This window comes from Mobula hypostoma, chromosome 3, assembly GCF_963921235.1.
Source record: "Mobula hypostoma chromosome 3, sMobHyp1.1, whole genome shotgun sequence".
Taxonomy (NCBI): Eukaryota; Metazoa; Chordata; class Chondrichthyes; order Myliobatiformes; family Myliobatidae; genus Mobula; species Mobula hypostoma.
Window position 1 is genome coordinate 218,765,816 of NC_086099.1, and position 19,125 is coordinate 218,784,940.

Consider the following 19,125-nt stretch of genomic DNA (forward strand, 5'->3'; position numbering starts at 1 on the left):
CAATAGACACTACCTCCAGCTCGCCTTGGGGAAACACACCTTTAGATACATAGTGCTCTACGATAGCTCTGTGCATCTCCTCTCTCCTCATTGTCGTCTTCTCCTTAGCAAGATTCAACCGTTTGGCCACAGCTACCAATTCCGATTTCCTGGCATCCTCTAATGCTTCCAAGGTCGGCGCCTTTATAATTTCCTCAGCCTCCATTTCTGCTGTTTGTCTTTTCTTTCTTTCGGGAATTTTGACCCAATCAATTTACTCCGTCCCAAATTTAGCATTCAAAATCGCGGACGAGAACCCCACTTATGTTACGTACCCCGTAACTGGGTTGCCAAACCAGCAGAAATGGATCACTCAGTTGGAGTCTGGATTACTAGAACTAAGAAAGTTTTGTTAAAGAAACAAGCAACACAGTACTCTAATCAAAAGGATAATAAATGCAACAGTTCAGCAATGATAAACACACATGTGCAGAGAATTAAGATAACAGGATCACTCAAGTTCTATCTTTGTCTAGGGGTAAATGACCAGTTTCAAAGTGACGCAAAGTTCAGTTCAATTTAGTTCAGTTCGCAGTAATCGCTGCCGTGGCGATGGACAGTGGGGGGGGGGGCGGGCGGGGAAGGAGAGAGAGAGCAAAACGAATGAATATTCAAACGGCTTCCACATAGACCTTCGCAGTCAGCTTTCGGGCGAGTCCTTTGTGATGTCATCTGAGGTCACCGACTGTGACCCCTCCGTTTCCAGATACGATCGTTTCTCTGCTGTGAACCCAGCACCCAGGCAAGGGTGGACACACACCAGGTTCCCGCCGATCGTGCTTTTCCACCCTGTGCGTCTATGGCCCGGTACATCCCACCGACTTGTGAGAGACGCACCGCTTCCAGGGTCTTGTTACCTCGGGTGTCATGTGTGTGCTGCCTTAGCGAACCTGTCCCTTTTTATCCTCCTGCTGGGGTATCGCCTGTCCATCACTTCAAACAGTTCAGGGTTCAAAGGGGGAGCCGATCTTGACAGCTCTCCTTCCCCTTCATTAACATCTCCAAATGCTGCTCCATTGTTTTCCTTCTCTCTCTCTCTCTCTCTCTCTCTCTCTCTCTCCTGAAGACAGGTGGCAGACCAACTGCTGATTCCACTGGTGCCAGCCCAGGCCAGCTACATCTTAATCTATGTGTATTCTTGTCACACCTTCAAATACAGATTTTGTAAATGTCTACATTGATGATGCCAGCAGCATGACAACTCTTGAAAACTTAAAAAACTTACTTCCTATTTTTTGCTGTAACTTTAACTGAAGGTTAAAATAGTAATTGCACATAACAGTAACAAGCCTGCATGACTGCATTCAAATGCAAGACCAGACAAGGTAGTGGTGATGTGAGATTCACTTGCCTAAAGTACAAGTTTTCACAAGCTAGTAATTCTGTAGTCATTATCATTAACAGCTATTTTATTTTTAAAGTCCAGATTATTGAATAAATTTAAATTCCAGTTACAATGATGTGATTTGAATGTGGGGTTTTGAATTTTTATTCTAAACCTCTGGATTATTAGCCTAATAATTAATCATATCACCATCAAATGAAATTCAGTTACTAAAATTGCCAGGAACAGAATTTTGAAGTCCTGTCATTGTCACAGGAAAACTTAGCAACACTGGACCATATTTTGTGACTCAGAATCTATTCCTCTGATTAACAATGGGGATTCATGAAGTGATATCCTTTTCTCTGAGTGACACATTTTATTTTTAAGGAGTTTCAAGGGAATCTGCATGTATTATGCTAACAAGTACAGCAAAGGAGGGAGAGTTAACATCAGATTATATTTTCTGGCCGGTCACTGTGAGCAACTATTTCGTGGCTAATAATTAGTTTTAGCACAGCTTCCAGAAGGGAACAACATAAAAGTAAAAGTATTTGCAAAGGGTCTATGACCCGAGATGTTAACACTGTTTTATTTCCACAGATGTGGAATTATCTGTTGAATATTTTCTGTTTTTATTTTAAATTGACAGGAAATTTCACTGACGTGATATACTATATGCTCAGGATAACCTTGGCTTATCATTTCATCGTCTGTCTTCTCTGCAGCTTCCTGAGGTGGGCTGCAGGAAATTGGAAATCACTGTCAGACTTCCAGGTACCACTTGCCAGCAACTTCAAAGAACTAACAAATCTTGATCATTTGTGCATGAGCCAATGCTACCTTGAGCCATTTTATAAAATATTTGAATACTGAGGGGAATAATTGTGAAAAATCTTCATTCAATTACCAGTCAACTTGTAGGAAAGGAAAAGATGTCAGACTGTTTCCTGGAACAAATTCTGATGGAAATTGCGTGGAGATAGAATGGTGGTCCACAGGGGCCATGTGAAAATAACAATTTCAGGAAAATGTTCATTAAATTCAAATATTCCTTAAAAGCAATACTTAGAGAGAATATTTTGATTGCAAGTAAGCAAAGATTGAAAGTTTTTCTACTACTTCTCTGTGAGCACTTTATAGGTTATATAATTTTGATAAAGTTTACGGGAATGGAAGCTTAAGTGAAGAAAGCTAATGGCATGTTGGCCTTCATAACAAGGGGAGTTGAGTAAAGGAGCAAAGAGTTCATTCTGCAGTTGTACAGGACCCTGGTGAGAACACACCTGGAGTACTGTGTACAGATTTGGTCTCCAAATTTGAGGAAGGACATTTTCGCTATTGAGGGTGTGCAGCAGAGGTTCACGAAGTTAATTCCCAGGATGGCAGGACTGTCATATGTTGAAAGATTGGAGCGACTGGGCTTGTATACACTGGAATTTAGAAGGATGAGAGGGGATCTGATTGAAATATATAAGATTATTAAGGGATTGGACACGCTAGAGGCAGGAAACATGTTTCCGATGTTGGGTGAGTCCAGAACCAGAGGCCACAATTTGAGAATAAAGGGGTAGGCCATTTAGAACAGGGTTGAGGAAAACTTTTTCACCCAGAGAGTTGCGGATGTGTGGAATGCTCTGCCTCAGAAGGCAGTGGAGGCCAATTCTCTGGATGCTTTCAAGAAAGAGTTAGATAGAGTTCTTAAAGACAGCGGAGTCAAGAGATATGGGGAGAAGGCAGGAACAGGGTACTGATTGTGGACGATCAGCCATGATCACAGTGAATGGCGGTGCTGGCTCGAAGGGCCGTATGGCCTACCCCTGCACCCATTGTCTATAATGGGGGATTCTCAGATTCCTGTAAACAATGGGTTAAGTACCAACTATGTCTGTGTGTTTTGTGGGTGACTGCAATGTTCGAATAATATCTCACAGCTGCTTTCTTTGGAGCAAGATAAAGATTAAAGTTCACCCAGATCCACATAAGGTGTCTCTGGGCTTTTCACACCTTTTGTTTTTGACAAAAGGCAGTACCTGATGGAAATTAGACAGAACATTCCTTTCTTAATTAAAGCATAAATTTGATGGATGTTCTTATCTTTGTAATTAAGTTATAGCTCCAACAAACCAGGTAGGGCATTCCTTTCTTTAATTAAGGTGGCTGGAGTGTCTATCAAACTGATTGTTCTTTTGTATCGGTGGCCTTACAACTTCTAACAATTCTGACATCAGGCAGTGAACTTGTTGAACCACCGGGGAGATGAGAGCGTTTCTCTCCCTGATGTCGGGTCCAAGTTCACTCGCCGGCTGAGCTCGAAGAAATAAACGGGTGAAAAGTAACAATCTTTTTGTACTGTCATTATTTGATCCAGCAAATTTAAGTTTACAATTTCATTTCACCTCTCAATTCCTTACAAAGATCCTACACTAACACAAGAAATTCTGCAGATGCAGGAAACCCAGAGCAACATACATAAAATGCTGGAGGAACACAGCAGCCAGGCAACCTCTATGGAAATGAATAAATAATCAATGTTTCAGGTCAAGGCCTTTCATTGGGACTGGAAAGAATGGAGGAAGAAGTCAGAATAAGAAATTGGAGACAAAGGAAGGAGGAAAAGCTAGAAGGTGAAGCCAGCCGGGTAGGGGAAGAAGATGAAGTGAGAAGCTGGGAGGTGATAGGTAGAAAAGGTAAAGGGCTGGAGAAGAAGGAATCTAATTGGAGAGGGAGTGGAGTGGACCAAGGGACAAAGGGAAGGAGGAGGGACACTAGAGGGAGGTGATAGGCAGGTGAGGAGAAGAGAAGTAGTAAGTGGGGAACAGAATGGGAAACTGAAGAAGAGGGAAGGGGGAAGCGGGGAAAACTACCAGAAGTTGGAGAAATTGATGTCCATGCCATCAGGTTGGAGTCTACTGAGACAGAAGATGAAGTGTTGCTCCTCCAACCTGAGTGGCCTCATCGTGGCGGCAGAGGATTCCATGGACCAACATATCAGAATGTGCATGGGGATTGGAATTAAAATGGCAGGGTACCACAAAATGCTGCTTTTAAATGATGGAGTGAAGATGCTTGACAAAGCAACCCCTCCCCCTCAATCTATATACACCCTTCCTATTATGGGGTGACCAGAACTGAACGCAACAATCCAGAGGCAGCCTAACCAGAGTTTATCACTCTGTTCCATCACTGAACCCATCTTTTACACACTCCTGGAGTTCCTTCTCTGCATTAATATTGCTAATTTAGTTTCAATGGTCTATATGCAGATTGAAGTCATTAATTAGGCCTCTCACAAGGTTCTGCATGGCAGGACAATCTAGGAGTAGATTAAGGGCCTGAATAAGCAGCATTGTGGGACACCAACGTTGACAAGAATGATAGCAGAAGTACTGCTGCCTCTCCTCACTTATTCCATTCAGGTGGTTAGGAAGTCAAGAATTCAGTTGAGAGTGAGGTGCTATGTTCAAGGTTGAGGAGTTTGGAAATGAGCCTGTTGGAATTACGTTGAATGCACAGCTATAGTCAATTCACAGGAGTCTGACAAAGAGGTATGTGGACTGAATCTCTTACAACGATGAGTCAGAGTACACAAGGAGTTAGAAAGCCTAGTGGCATAGTGTTACGACAATCACATTTCCCTCAATGTCTGCAAAATAAAAAAAAAATTGGCCATTGACTTCAGGAAGGGGAGCAGTGCACACACTCCTGTTTACATCAACGATGTAGAGGTCAAAGGCTTAAGAAATTTGGCATGTGCCTTTGACCATTTTTTAAATAGATGCATCATTCTATCTCGGTGCATCACTGCTTTGTAAGGCAATTGTTCTGCCAAAGAGTGCAGGAAATTAGAGTTTTGGACACAACTCAGTATATCATGGAAACCAGCTTCTGCTGCAATGGATCTTGTCTACACTTCTCACTGCCCCAGTAAAGCAGCCAACATAATTAAAGATGCCCACCAAACCCAGACAATCTTTCTTCCCCTACTTCCCTTTGGGCTGAAGATACCAAAAACCTGAAAGCACATGTCAACAGACTCAAGGTTGGCTTCCATCTTGCTTTCATAAACCTATAGAACATTTCCCAATAGAATAAGATGAATCTTGATATCACTATCTACCTTGTCACAACCTTGCACCTTATTGTCTGCCCTCATTGCATTTTCTCTGTAACTGTAACAAAATGCTGGAGGAACTCAGGTCAGGCAGCATCTATGGGAAGAAATAAACAATCAGCTTTCTGGGCCTTTCAATCCCCCAACCTTCTTAATCTGGCTTCTGCCCCTTTCCTTTCCAGTCCTGAAGAAATATCTTGGGCTGAAATGTCGACTGTTTAGTCCCTTCCATAGATGCCGTCTGACAGCTGAGTTCCTCCAGCATTGTGTGCATTGCTCTGGATTTCCAGCCAGCTCGAAATAAATCTTGAAGACATTTGGATATGTACATGGATAGGACAGGTTGAGGGATTTGAGCCAAACACAGGCAAATGGGACTAACTTTTTGGGCACATGATAGGCATGGATGAGTTGGGCTGAAGGGCCTGTTTTCATGCTGCATCATCCCATGACTAAATTTCACATCTGTATTTTCTAGGAAAATGACATGACATGTGATTAGTGGGAGACACCATCCATGGTGATTTCACTAAGATCACCATTAAACCAAATTAGAAAATTGCTTGGCTTGCATTTTCAATAGAGCACCAAACAGCCTTTTCATCCAATAAAGGATTTTTTTTTAAAAACCTAATTGCATGTTTTCCCAAATCTCATGGAGGAAAGCATGAAACAAAATTTAGTGTCCTGCTTGCTAGCAGAGGACAGAAATAAACCAGCCTTTCACATCTGTCCTGAATAATCAGAATCCATATGGCCCCTTAATGCAACAAAGCATACATAAAACAATTCATTGTTTTATATTATTTTTAAGATCATGGTTGTTTTTGCTAATAAGGTCAAACAAATGAGATGTATGTAAAGTTTAGTGCAAACATGTTTTATACATTTAAGGAAACAGACACAGTGGAAATGAAATTTCACTGCTGTAAGTATTCCAACTTCATGTAAAGCATACCTAAGAATGTTTGCAGTTGAACTACCCCGGGTTATTATTCTATAATAGGCATTTGTTCCACAAACAATTTACCCAAGAAAATGAAATGACGTGCATTACCTATAGATAGCTTTTGTTGAGACAAGAGTTAAAAACGTTTATACTATTGGTGCACTGCATTTGGGATACCATCATTTTATTACAGGAAGCATTTTTAATCATTTGTGTCTCTGTTTAAATGCTCATAAGGCAGATTAAGGCAATTGAGCTAAGTGAATAATATCCAAAAGAAAATAACTTCCTTTTGCAATGTCATCATTGAACTTGTACCAGGTACAAAATACTAAGTTAATGAGAGATAAGATGTCTATTTAAGGAAAAACCATGCACAACTTCCAAGTACATTCCAAGTTCCAAAACTGATGTATTTAACTCATTCACTGATGGTTGGAATAATTTTACCTATCATTTACAGTCAATCACTAGTTATAGGAAGCAAAATCCCTCAGCTGTTTTAATGGATCCTCAGCCTGTTAGCTAACAGCAATGAGAATTCTTAATTTTAAATATATTTACTGAATCATTGACATAAAAATAGATGTTTAACTCTTTCAAAAAATTTTAGTTGATTATAAATTCTCTTTTACATGGTAATTACTACAAGTGGATAAACATGTTTGTTGTGAACAATTCAAAGGTCATTGAAGATTGCAGTACTTAACCAGCTGCTCTTAGCTGTGCCAGCAGTATGCCAACCATAAATGGTCATACTGCTATTTACAGTGGACATACTTGTGGCCTATTTTACTTGTTCCTCTAAATGATGTTGTTTAAGAAACTATAATGCATAGATCATCCATGAAGTTTACTTTTGAGTGTTTGAAAAGATGAGGTTACATTTATCAAACAAACCTTTCTTTATCTTACTGGTTTTAATCCATAATTTCCCACCATTTGTAGACTTCAGGTAATGATTAAATTAGACACAGCTATGATACTCCCATGGACACAACTGGAATGTCACTGTATGTACTTAAAACAAAAATAATAGGCACTTTAGTTAAAAGTATTTAGTGCCTGTGGAAATTTACCTTGTGTTGTTTTCAGCTTTAAAAGGAAAAGGATAGGAATGCAGCATCAACTGATGTTCAGAAGGATCATGAGGTACAAATCCATGGCTGTTCAAAAGTGGCAACATATGTAAATAGGGTGATAGAGAAGGCATGTGGCATGTCTGGTTTCATCAGCTGGAGTATTGGGTACAAGAGTCAGCAAGTTATGGTGCAGCTGTACAAAACATTGGTTAGCTCACATTGTGTGAAGTTCTGGTCACCACATTAGAAGGCGGTTCACCAGAATGCTGCCTGGATTAGAGTGTATTATCAACTAGAAAATGTTGGACTAACTTGGGATTATTTTCCCTGGAGTATCACAGGCTGAGATAGACCTGACAGAGGTTTATAAAGTTACGAGAGGCATAGATAGGTAGATAGATAGTCAAGAATTGCTTTTACCGTGGTAGAAATGTCCAATAATAGAGTATAGTTTAAAGGTGAGGGAAAGAAAAATTTTAAGGAGATGTGTGGGATTTTTTTTTTAAATTACGAAGAGTATTAAGTGCCTAAAATGTGCTGTCAAGAATGGGGGGGGGGGGGTAGTGGAATCGGACGCGATAGTCACATTTAAGAGGCATTTACACAAGCACAGGAGCATTCAGGGAATGAGGGGTAAGGATCATGTGGAGGCAGATATAGCAAGTTAATTTAATTTAGCATCATGGTTAGCATAGACATCATAGGCCAAAGTACCTGTTCCTGTGCTGTACTGTTTTATGTTCTAAGTTCTAAACATCAGAATTTCTATCTTTGATTGTTGGGCAGTCGATATTCTGTGGCAACTGAACATCAGGCAGTACCTGCTCAGGGAGTTTACTGTTGTATTCATCACCACTGTCTACACCCCGCCCAATGCTCTGGGAGAACTTTACTGTATCATCAGTTCTTTACAAAACAAGCATCTGGACGGTCTCTTCATAATTGCAGGTGACTTTGATCATGTTATTTATTGTGTTTTTTATTGCTTTTATTATGTTCATTATGCTTATTGTAGTTTTTTATGCTGCATTGGATCCGGAGTAACAATCATTTTGTTCTGCTTTACATTCATGTATTGAAGAATGACAATAAACAATCTTGAATCTTAAAATATTTGTTCCAGATCTGCAGTTTCCAAATCCAGGTTAGTGAATTCTAAAAAGGTCCAAAACAGCTGGGAGCAGTTCCCAAATACTCTGTAATTTAAAAAGTGGTTAAAATTTTAAATGAGGGTGTTTAAGGACCAAACACATAGACTTCAGGATAGGCAGGAAGCAGGAAGGACAAGGATGGCAAGGTAAGAGAAGCTTGTATGGTGAGAGAAGGGTGAATTTAGTTGTATGGGAAGGACTAGTAACCCAGAGATATCACTGGAATCTCACAATAGCTGTTTATAGAAGATATTCCAACATACACTGAATCAGAAAATTATTAAGGATGCTGCCAGAATGATATAAAAACCTACCAACTCTCTGCTATATTTCAGGGTCTGCCAGTTACATCTCACCAAATTCAAATTCCATGACTCCTAATGCTTTCCTTGGCCAGTAGTAAACAAAAAAAAAACATTTTTATCAGCACATCCTAGCCCCCAAGAGCAAACTTCATTCATATTTTATAGCTCCACTTCATAATGCAATTCTGGAATTTTCCCTATGGTGCAAATTCTTAACATAAATCTGGTAGCACTGTTAAATTTGACTTGCGTACAAAGATAGGAAGAGGGACAAAATACCTACTTAGTGCTGACAGACTGATTGCAAACAATTACTTCTGTGTGATGAAGATAACTACCCACAATACATTATATATTGAAATAGTTATTGTAACATATTAAAATAACTATGGACAAACAGTGGACCCAGTATTAATTCCTGTGGTCATAATCTCCGATCTGTAAAACAACCCTCTACTATCACCCAGATTCTCACCATCAAGCCAAATTTGTACCTATTTGGCTAGTTCACCCTAGACCCCATGTGATAGAAACTTCCTTACTAGCCTAACTTGAAGTACCTTGTCAAAAGCTTTGCTAAGGTTCATGTGGACAACATCTACTGTTTTCTCTTGTCAGTATCTCAGTCACTTCCTCACAAATCTCAATTAAATTCATGAGAGATAATTTCCAATACACAATACCATGTTGACTATCCCAAATCCATCCTTGCCTTTCCAAATGCAGGCAGATTGTGCAACTTTCCCACCACTGATATTTGCTCATCCACTGTAGCTTCCCTGATTGTGCTTGCAGCCCTTCTTAAATTAAAAGCATATTAGCCACTTTTCATCTTCCAGTATCATGCCCATAAAAAACAATGACACAAATATCTCAGCTAGGGTCCAAATGCTGAGGCTTTACAAGGTATTGATCAGACTGCACTTGGAGATTCGTGAACAGCTTTGGGCCCCTTATCTAAGAAAAGATGTGCGACATTAGAGAGTGTGCAGAGGAAGTTCACAAGAATGATTCTGGGAAAGGTGTACATGATAACGACAGGCATTGATCGTGTGGATAGCCAGAGGCTTTTTCCCGGGGCTGAAGTGGTCAACAGATTGAAAAGGAGGAGGTGCTTGCTGTCTTGAGGAAAATTAAAGTGGATAAATCCCCGGGACCTGACAGAGTGTTCCCTCGGACCTTGAAGGAGACTAGTGTTGAAATTGCGGGGGCCCTGGCAGAAATATTTTAAATGTCGCTGTCTACGGGTGAAGTGCCGGAGGATTGAAGAGTGGCTCATGTTGTTCCGTTGTTTAAAACAGGATCGAAAAGTAATCCGGGAAATTATAGGCCGGTAAGTTTAACGTCAGTAGTAGGTAAGTTATTGGAGGGAGTACTAAGAGACAAAATCTACAAGCATTTGGATAGACAGGGGCTTATTAGGGAGAGTCAACATGGCTTTGTGCGTGGTAGGTCATGTTTGACCAATCTGTTGGAGTTTTTCGAGGAGGTTACCAGGAAAGTGGATGAAGGGAAGGCAGTGGATATTGTCCACATGGACTTCAGTAAGGCCTTTGACAAGGTCCCGCATGGGAGGTTAGTTAGGAAAATTCAGTCGCTAGGTATACATGGAGAGGTGGTAAATTGGATTAGACATTGGCTCGATGGAAGAAGCCAGAGAGTGGTGGTAGAGAATTGCTTCTCTGAGTGGAGGCCTGTGACTAGTGGTGTGCCACAGGGATCAGTGCTGGGTCCATTGTTATTTGTCATCTATATCAATGATCTGGATGATAATGTGGTAAATTGGATCAGCAAGTTTGCTGATGATACAAAGATTGGAGGTGTAGTAGACAGTGAGGAAGGTTTTCAGAGCCTGCAGAGGGACTTGGACCAGCTGGAAAAATGGGCTGAAAAATGGCAGATGGAGTTTAATACTGACAAGTGTGAGGTATTGCACGTTGGAAGGACAAACCAACGTAGAACATACAGGGTTAATGGTAAGGCACTGAGGAGTGCAGTGAAACAGAGGGATCTGGGAATACAGATACAAGATTCCCTAAAAGTGGCATCACAGGTAGATAGGGTCGTAAAGAGAGCTTTTGGTACATTGGCCTTTATTAATCGAAGTATTGAGTATAAGAGCTGGAATGTTATGATGAGGTTGTACAAGGCATTGGTGAGGCCGAATCTGGAGTATTGTGTTCAGTTTTGGTCACCAAATTACAGGAAGGATATAAATAAGGTTGAAAGAGTGCAGAGAAGGTTTACAAGGATGTTGCCGGGACTTGAGAAACTCAGTTACAGAGGAAGGTTGAATAGGTTAGGACTTTATTCCCCGGAGCGTAGAAGAATGAGGGGAGATTTGATAGAGGTATATAAAATTATGTTGGGTATAGATAGAGTGAATGCAAGCAGGCTTTTTCCACTGAGGCAAGGGGAGAAAAAAACCAGAGGACATGGGTTAAGGGTGAGGGGGGGAAAAGTTTAAAGGGAACATTGGGGGGGGCTTCTTCACACAGAGAGTGGTGGGAGTATGGAATGAGCTGCCAGACGAGGTGGTAAATGCGGATTCTTTTTTAACATTTAAGAATAAATTGGACAGATACATGGATGGGAGGTGTATGGAGGGATATGGTCCGTGTGCAGGTCAGTGGGACTAGGCAGAAAATGGTTCGGCACAGCCAAGAAGGGCCAAAAGGCCTGTTTCTGTGCTGTAGTTTCTATGGTTCTATGAGGGGGCATCATTTTAAGGTGCTTGGAAGTAGGTACAAGGGGCATGTCAGAGGAAAGTTTTTCCACACAGAGTGGTGGGTGTATGGAATGCACTGCCAGTGAAGATGGTAGAGGCAGATACAATAGGGTCGTTTAAGAGACTCTCAGATAGGTACAAGGAGCTTAGAAATTATCTATGCAGTAGGAAATTTCTAGGCAATTTCTAGAGTAGGTTACATGGTCAGTACAACATTGTGGTCCGAAAGGCCTGTAATGTGCTGTATGTAGATTTCTATGTTTCTAAGAAAGAATTAATACATGAGAAGTGTTTCAGATAGCTCTGGTGAAACTCAGTGACCACTTTGAGGCCAATGAAACAAAGAAAACAACCAAATATTTTGTTAATCACACTTCTGATAAACAATCACTGCAAACAATAACCTGTAACCACCCCCTGGACTTGGAAATGTGGCAGAACCGTGGCAAGGCAAGGTAGCGGGCCTGCTGCTGGGAGCGAGGAAAGTCCTGAGGTTCAGTTGCTTTAAGCAATGGGCTGAATTGGAAAGGTCAGTTATGGGCCGAATTAAGGCAGCAGGGTCCAGGCCGCAGTGTACTGAAGCGACAGAACTTGATGTCTGGACAGCAATTTAAGCGCTGAGCCAAAATGGAAAGATTGGATACAGGTTGAATTGAGGAGACAGGGTCCAGGTTCCAGAACACATTGAAGTAACAGACCCGATATTTGGATGATTTGAGTGCCAGGTCAGATTGAAAGGTCGAGGTGTCGGGACCAGAGGTGAGGGACAGGCCAGTTCAGCTTGCTGCTCCACGGCATTTACTCAGCTCTGTGCTGATCTGAAGCTGTAGCTCCAGCTTGTGGACAGACTTTCATGAACTTCAGTTTTGAACGCCATTTGCTTGCTTTTATTGTTTTCATGATTTGTTTTCTTTTTCTGTACACTGGGTATTTGACTTTTTTTTAAAAAAATGGGTTCTTTCGGGTTTCTTTTGTTTTGTGGCTGCCTGTAAGGAGACAATCAAGGTTGCATAATATATACATACTTTGATAATAAATGTACTTTGAACTTTTAGAGTGCGATGGGTTTGGGCTAGTACTCACTGGAGTTTAGAAGAATGTTGGAGGGGGTGGGGAAGAGAAGAGGGGGATCTCATTGAAACCCAAGGAACACTGAAAGGCCGAGATAGAGTGGATATGGAGAGGATGCTTCCTATAGTGGGGGAATCTAGGATAAGAGAGCACACCCTTGGAATAGAGGGGCATCCCCTTAGAACAGAGATGAGGAGGAATTTCTCCAGCCAGAGGGTAGTGAATCTGTGGAATTCATTGCCACGGACAGCTGTGGAGGCCAAATCATTGGGTAAATTTAAAGCGGAGGTTGATGGAGTCAAAGGTTACAGGAGAAAACGAGAGAATGGGGTTGAGAGGGATAATAAATCAGCCATGATGATGGAATGGTGATGCAAACTTGATGGGCCATATGCAGATACTTTGGTTTGTTGCAGGACTGGAGGACAACACTGATGTAAGAAATGTTAAGATCATGAAGGGATTTGTAACAAAGGATAATTTATTTTAATTCAAGGCATCCCTTAACTGGAGCCAAAGTAGTTTGAGGAACAGTGGGGAGATAACAGCAGTTTGGACAAAAGCAACAAAACTTTGAATAACTAATTCCTAGGCCAAAAGGGGAAGGCCAGGAACATTTTTGACGCTATAGAATAAGGATAGTCGGTTTATGAAGTATATCTTGACTCTCACAGCAAACTTATCAATCCCACTTCCACATTTATTTCATTGTAACCTATCCTGTCTCACATGCTCATTAACTTTACCCTGATTCTCCTACCACCAACCTACACTTCGTATAATTTACAATGACAAGTAACCTACTAATCAGTACACCTCCAGGATAACAGCAACTCTTTCTCATGCCACTGTGTTGCCCAGCTAAGAGTGCACTGGAATAAAGAAATCACAAGATTAAAAAAGGAACTGAGATGTTACCAAGGTAGTTATAGATTAATTAAGTGATAGTGTAAATATGAAGTCTGAAACTCATCTCAGATCCAAGCGACAGACAAGTGGTAACCTGATTACTTCAGAGAATTGCTAGTAAAATGGATAGTCATTGGATGGGTAACTCAGCTTTGGCAGGTACACAGAACAATCACAATTTTAGCAATTTTTGTTCATCCATCACTGGATCTCAAGCAAGAAGAATGACAATTTATAGATAGCAGAAAGGTGAAGGAAGCTGGGTGATATCTGCTTACATGTCGAAATTAACACCATTTTCAGATGTAATTACTGATGAGAAGTGTGTGGATGAGAAATGATAGGGCTAGTTATCTGAGAAGAATCAGGGGTGGCTGTACTGGAGCAGGAAGTCATTGCTCGTGACTTTTTGATTTAGGCTTTTTATAGAGTGGTGAATGCTTGGAATAAACTGCGAGGATGTTAGCAGAGGCTGATACAATAGAGACATTTAAGAGACTCTTATAAAGGCACACGAATGTAAAAGAAAATGAAGGGTTATGGGCCAAGCAGGAGGGTTAAATTAATCATGGAGTAGGTTTATACAGGTCAGCACATCATGGTCCGAAGGGCTCATGCTGTGCCGTGCTGTACTGTTCTGTTCTATGTTCAACATCCTCAAGACAGACAAACACCAGGTGGGGCATTGGAAAATAATATGGTTGATTGTGTCAAAGTCAGCAGACAGTTTGAGACTGACTGTCAGTCAGTCATGAAGTATATCATTTGTAACTTTGCAAAAACTGTTTTGATACAATGGCAACTGTAAAACACAGTTAGAGATGAAATTATTTAGGAGATAAGGTGAATAGAAAAGTTGGAGGTTGGATAGCAATTTCCAAGGATGGAGTGGGACAAAAATTTTTTCTTTGAAGAAAGGGAAAATGCTAGTGACAGATTGGATATAGAGATAAACACTGCAAAAAGCAGCGAGAACCTTTAACAGCATCGAGAAAGGAACCAAGTAAATTGGTTGTGTAGTGGAACTAGTTCTGAGGAAGCAGATGTGTCAAATGAATAGAGTGAGCTAGAAGATAGGATTTAATATCACTACATTTAGATAGAAAGATCATTTGGTGTGCAATTTACAGTATTTCAAGTTTATTTAAATCACCACTAAAAAGTGTATTTTTAAACATAGCCTTCCGTTCAATTGCCACACTACAAATTCACATTATTCACAATTTTACACCTATCCAGATGTTAACAGATAGAAAAAAGTACAACTTACCATCACACATTAAAAATGAAGAAATAATACAGCTGAGTCGTAGGTCTTTCTTTCGAACCCCTTCACTAGCTGGTGAACTTTCTAGAATGAACTGGACCTTAAACTAATAGAAACAATTCTACATTATTGAATACTGCCAAGACATCCACTCACCACCAAGCACAATAGAATATATTAAAAATCTGCATCTTTGTAATGGTTGCATTGTTCTACTAAGGAATTTCTAACACACCACTTTTCTGAATTGGAGGTTCTGTTTGAATTCATTGAAAAAAAAAGACAAATTGTCTAATAGCCAAGTACAGCACAGAACTGGGCGTAAGCCACAATAATTTTCAAATGTGAAACAAATTATTTTTCTCTGAAGGAGTGATCTACACTATGAAAAAACTAGAATTAAAACAGATTTTTCACTAAAGACAATTTTGAATTGAAACTGAAGTGTTACAAAAGCATCAAACAATAACTCAGAAAAACAGTTTTGCATTCAATATGATGCAGACTAATACATGGCTACTACTGTATATACATCTAAGATAATTTCAAGGTTAAATCCCTAGTTGGTGGATACAATACTCACAACATGCTGGAGGAACTCAGCAGGTCAGGCAGCATCCGTGGAAACGATGACTCAACGTTTCGGGCCGGAACCTTTCATCAGGACTGGTCGAAGGGTTCCAGCCCAAAATGTCAACTCATCGTTTCCACGGATACTTCCCGACCTGCTGAGTTCCTCCAGCGTGTTGTGAGTGTTGCTTTGACCCCAGCATCTGCAGAGTACTTTGTGGTGGATACAATAGACTGTTGTATGATATCAGTAGATAATACACAAGTTAGGTGTTACATAAAAAAGACAAAACAAATGTTAACAGTATAAACAGGATCCGGGTTTTACCTAGTTTGCACTCCAAATTCTCCCAAATTTCCAAAAAAAAACTAATTTAACCAAGTCTGATTGTTTACAAAATTCCTGAGGCTATTCACAGTAAATTTCCCTGCTGTCACTACCAGTGCTCTCCCTTCTACCAAACTACTTAACTGATCAACTGTTGATTGGTTTCATGGCCAAAACTGAGCTTCCCTGTACATAAACTAGCTGTTGCAGAGAACAACAGAACAGTGACTACAATTGAAAAGTGATTAATTGGCTTTGAAATGCTTTGCAATTATTGAGGACACACAAGGAATAATATAAATTAACAATATTTCCTTGATAAAATTACAGTACTTCCAAATCCACACAAAAAATTGAATAACATTTTATAAGGTCATCTTGATTCGCACTTTATCAGATGTGGCCAACAGATACTGAGACTCACCCACAGAGGAAAAAAATCCTTAATATACTTAACTTCCATGTGAAAACAGGAACAAAGGTGCTGACTCTCATTCCCTTGAGGCTGGCTAGGATATTAACATGGAATTTAAAAGTTTCAACAAATACTGGAAGTTAAAGCATAATGGACTGGTTGAACGCCCTAGTTGGGCAGTCTTTCACTGATTTTGTTATAGTTACTATTCTATAGATTTGATGAGTATGCCCAAAAGAAAATGAATCTCAAGGTTGTATATGGTAACATATATGTACTTTGATAATAGAATTTCCTTTGAACTTTAGAAGAGGGGCTAGAAAAAAAAGGTTCTAACAAAGGCTGAGCAGAGCATGGAATATGTTGGGAGCAAAAAAATAAACCACCACTGTTTTAAAATTGCATACAATTTTGATTTATTTCAATAAATAACTTACTTAAAGCAGGTTTTATAACTAAAATCAAGATGGCATCAAGTGATAAAAAACCTCAAAAATTCTACCCCACATCAATAATGTGCACGCACTCAACTTCACTTTTGATTTCACTGAAGTTTTTTTAAAATTAGATGATGAAAGCGCAATCTGATGTTAACCCTGGTTCTTTCTCAGTAGATGCAGTCTAAGCTTATGAGCATTTCCAAAGTTACTGCTTTTGCTTTTAAAATCATCTGTTTTAATACATCCACGGGTCTACTGAAATGCACTGTATTACAATGCTTTCTGGTGGAACTCAGCAGGTCATGCAGCACCTATGGACCCTTCATCAGGAGGCAGACTAAACTGTCGACTCCTTATTCCTTTCCATAGATGATGCCTGAGCTGCTAAGTTCCTCTAGGATTGTGCGTGTTAACTCTGGATTTCCAACATCTTCAGAACCTCCTGTGTTTATGGTTTCTGTATGCTGATATCTGTTATTCCATCACGTAATTCCAAGGGTATTAGCTTGACCCTCAACCAATCTGGATTTGGGCTTGATTAACAAGAGCAAATTAAAGAAAGGCAGGGGCAAGCACAATGGCCATCATAGCAGCAGTTGTCATCTGCATGGACAGAGTCAGAGTGGTGATCTTAGAAACACAGAAAACCTACAGCACAATACAGGCCCTTCGGCCCACGATGCCATGCTGAACATGTACTTATTTTAGAAATTATCTAGGGTTACCCATAGCCCTCTGTTTTTCTAAGCTCCATCTACCCACCCAGGAGTCTCTTAAAACACTATCATATCCACCTCTACCACTGATGCCGACAGCCCATTCCACGCACTCACCACCCTCTGCGTAAAAAAACTTGCCCCTGACATCACTTCTGTATCTACTTCCAAGTATAGGCAAATGGAAATAAATGTGGTACTTTGGAGCACAAGAAATGCAAGAGAACAATTAAGAAAGAAATCAGGAAGGTATGAGGTTGCTCTAGCATTCAACGTGAAGGAGAATCCCAACAGATTCTACAGGCATGTTAAGAGCAAAAAGGGATTGCTATGGACAAAACTGGTTCTCTGGAAGTCCAGAATGGTAATCCATGTGTGGAACCAAAACAGATGGAGGAGATCTTAAATGCATTCTTTGCATCTGTATTTACCCGGGAGACAGATACAGAGTCTACAGAAGTGAGGCAAAGCGGTATCAACTTCACGGACCCTGTGCAGGTTACACGGGAGGTGGTGTTGCTACCCAAAGGCAAATCAGGGTGGATAAATCTGCAGGGTTTGACAAGGTGCTCCCTTGGACACTACGGAAGACAAGTACTGAAATTGCCAAGACCCTAGAAGAGATAGTTAAAACATCCTTAGCAACAGGAGAGGTACCAGAGGATTGGAGGATAGCCAATATTGTTCTGCTGTTTAAACAGAAATAGGAAAGTATAGGCCAGAGAGTCTGACATCATTTGTGGGAAAGTTATTGAAAGGTTTTTTAAGGTACCAGGTATGCAAGTATTTGGACAGACAGACTGATTAAGAATGGTCAGCATGGTTTCGTGCATGGTAGGTCCTGTCTACCCAACCTTATCAAGTTTTTCAAGGATGTTACTAGGAAACTATACAAAAGGAAGGCAGTAGATGTTGTCTACATGGACTTTGGTAAAGCATTTGACAAGGTCCCAAATATTAGGCTAGTCAAAAAGGCTCAGTCACTCAGCACTCAGGATGAGGTTCAAAGGTAGTAAACTGGATTAGACAATGGGTTTATGGGAGAAGCCAGCAAGTAGAGTGGAGAGTTGCCTCTCTGACTGGAGGCCTGTGACTAGTAGTGTGCTGCAGGGTTTGGTGCTGGGTCCTTTGTTGTTTGTCATCTATATCAATGATCTGGATGATAATGTGATTAACTGGATCAGCAAATTTGCTGATGACAATAAGATTGGGGGTGTAGTGGACATTGGGGAAGGTTATCATGGCTTGCAGAGGGATCTGCATCAGCTGGAAAAATGAGCTGAAAAATAGCAGATGGAATTTAACGCAGACAAGTGCGATGTTTTGTACTTCAGTAGGATCAACCAGGGTAGGCCTTACACAATGAACGGTAGGGCACTGAAGAGTGTGGTAGAATAAAGGGATCTGAAAATACAGCTACATTATTTGTTGAAAGTAACCTCCCAAGTTGATAGGATCATAAAGAAATCTTTTGGCACATTGGCCTTCATAAATCAATGTACTGAATACAGAAGTTGGGATGTTATGTTGAAGTTGTACAAGACGTTGTTGAGGCCAAATTGTGAGTATTGTGTGCAGTATTAGTCACCTACCTAGAGGAAAGATGTAAACAAGGCTGAAAGAGTGCAGAGAAAATTTACAAGGTTGTTGCCAGGTCTGGAGGACCTGAGTTATAAGGAAGATTGAATAGGTTAGGACTGTATACTTTGGAATATAC

The 19,125-nt window shown here is 40.4% G+C and overlaps 1 protein-coding gene across 6 annotated transcripts in view; it reads right to left on the reverse strand.

The window, feature by feature from the left end:
- Positions 1-19,125, reverse strand: part of gjc2 (gap junction protein gamma 2) — a 147,001-nt gene that overhangs the window by 90,470 nt on the left and 37,406 nt on the right. For 5 of the 6 annotated variants that reach the window (XM_063044519.1, XM_063044520.1, XM_063044517.1 and 2 more), the window contains exon 2: positions 14,943-15,045. The exons of the other annotated variant lie outside the window; for it this stretch is intronic. Coding sequence is in view for 1 of the 5 variants with exons in the window: in XM_063044525.1 (XP_062900595.1) it covers positions 14,943-15,045 (103 nt within the window). In the remaining 4 variants the exon portion in view is untranslated. The remainder of the gene's footprint in view (positions 1-14,942; positions 15,046-19,125) is intronic. 6 annotated transcript variants of the gene reach the window in all.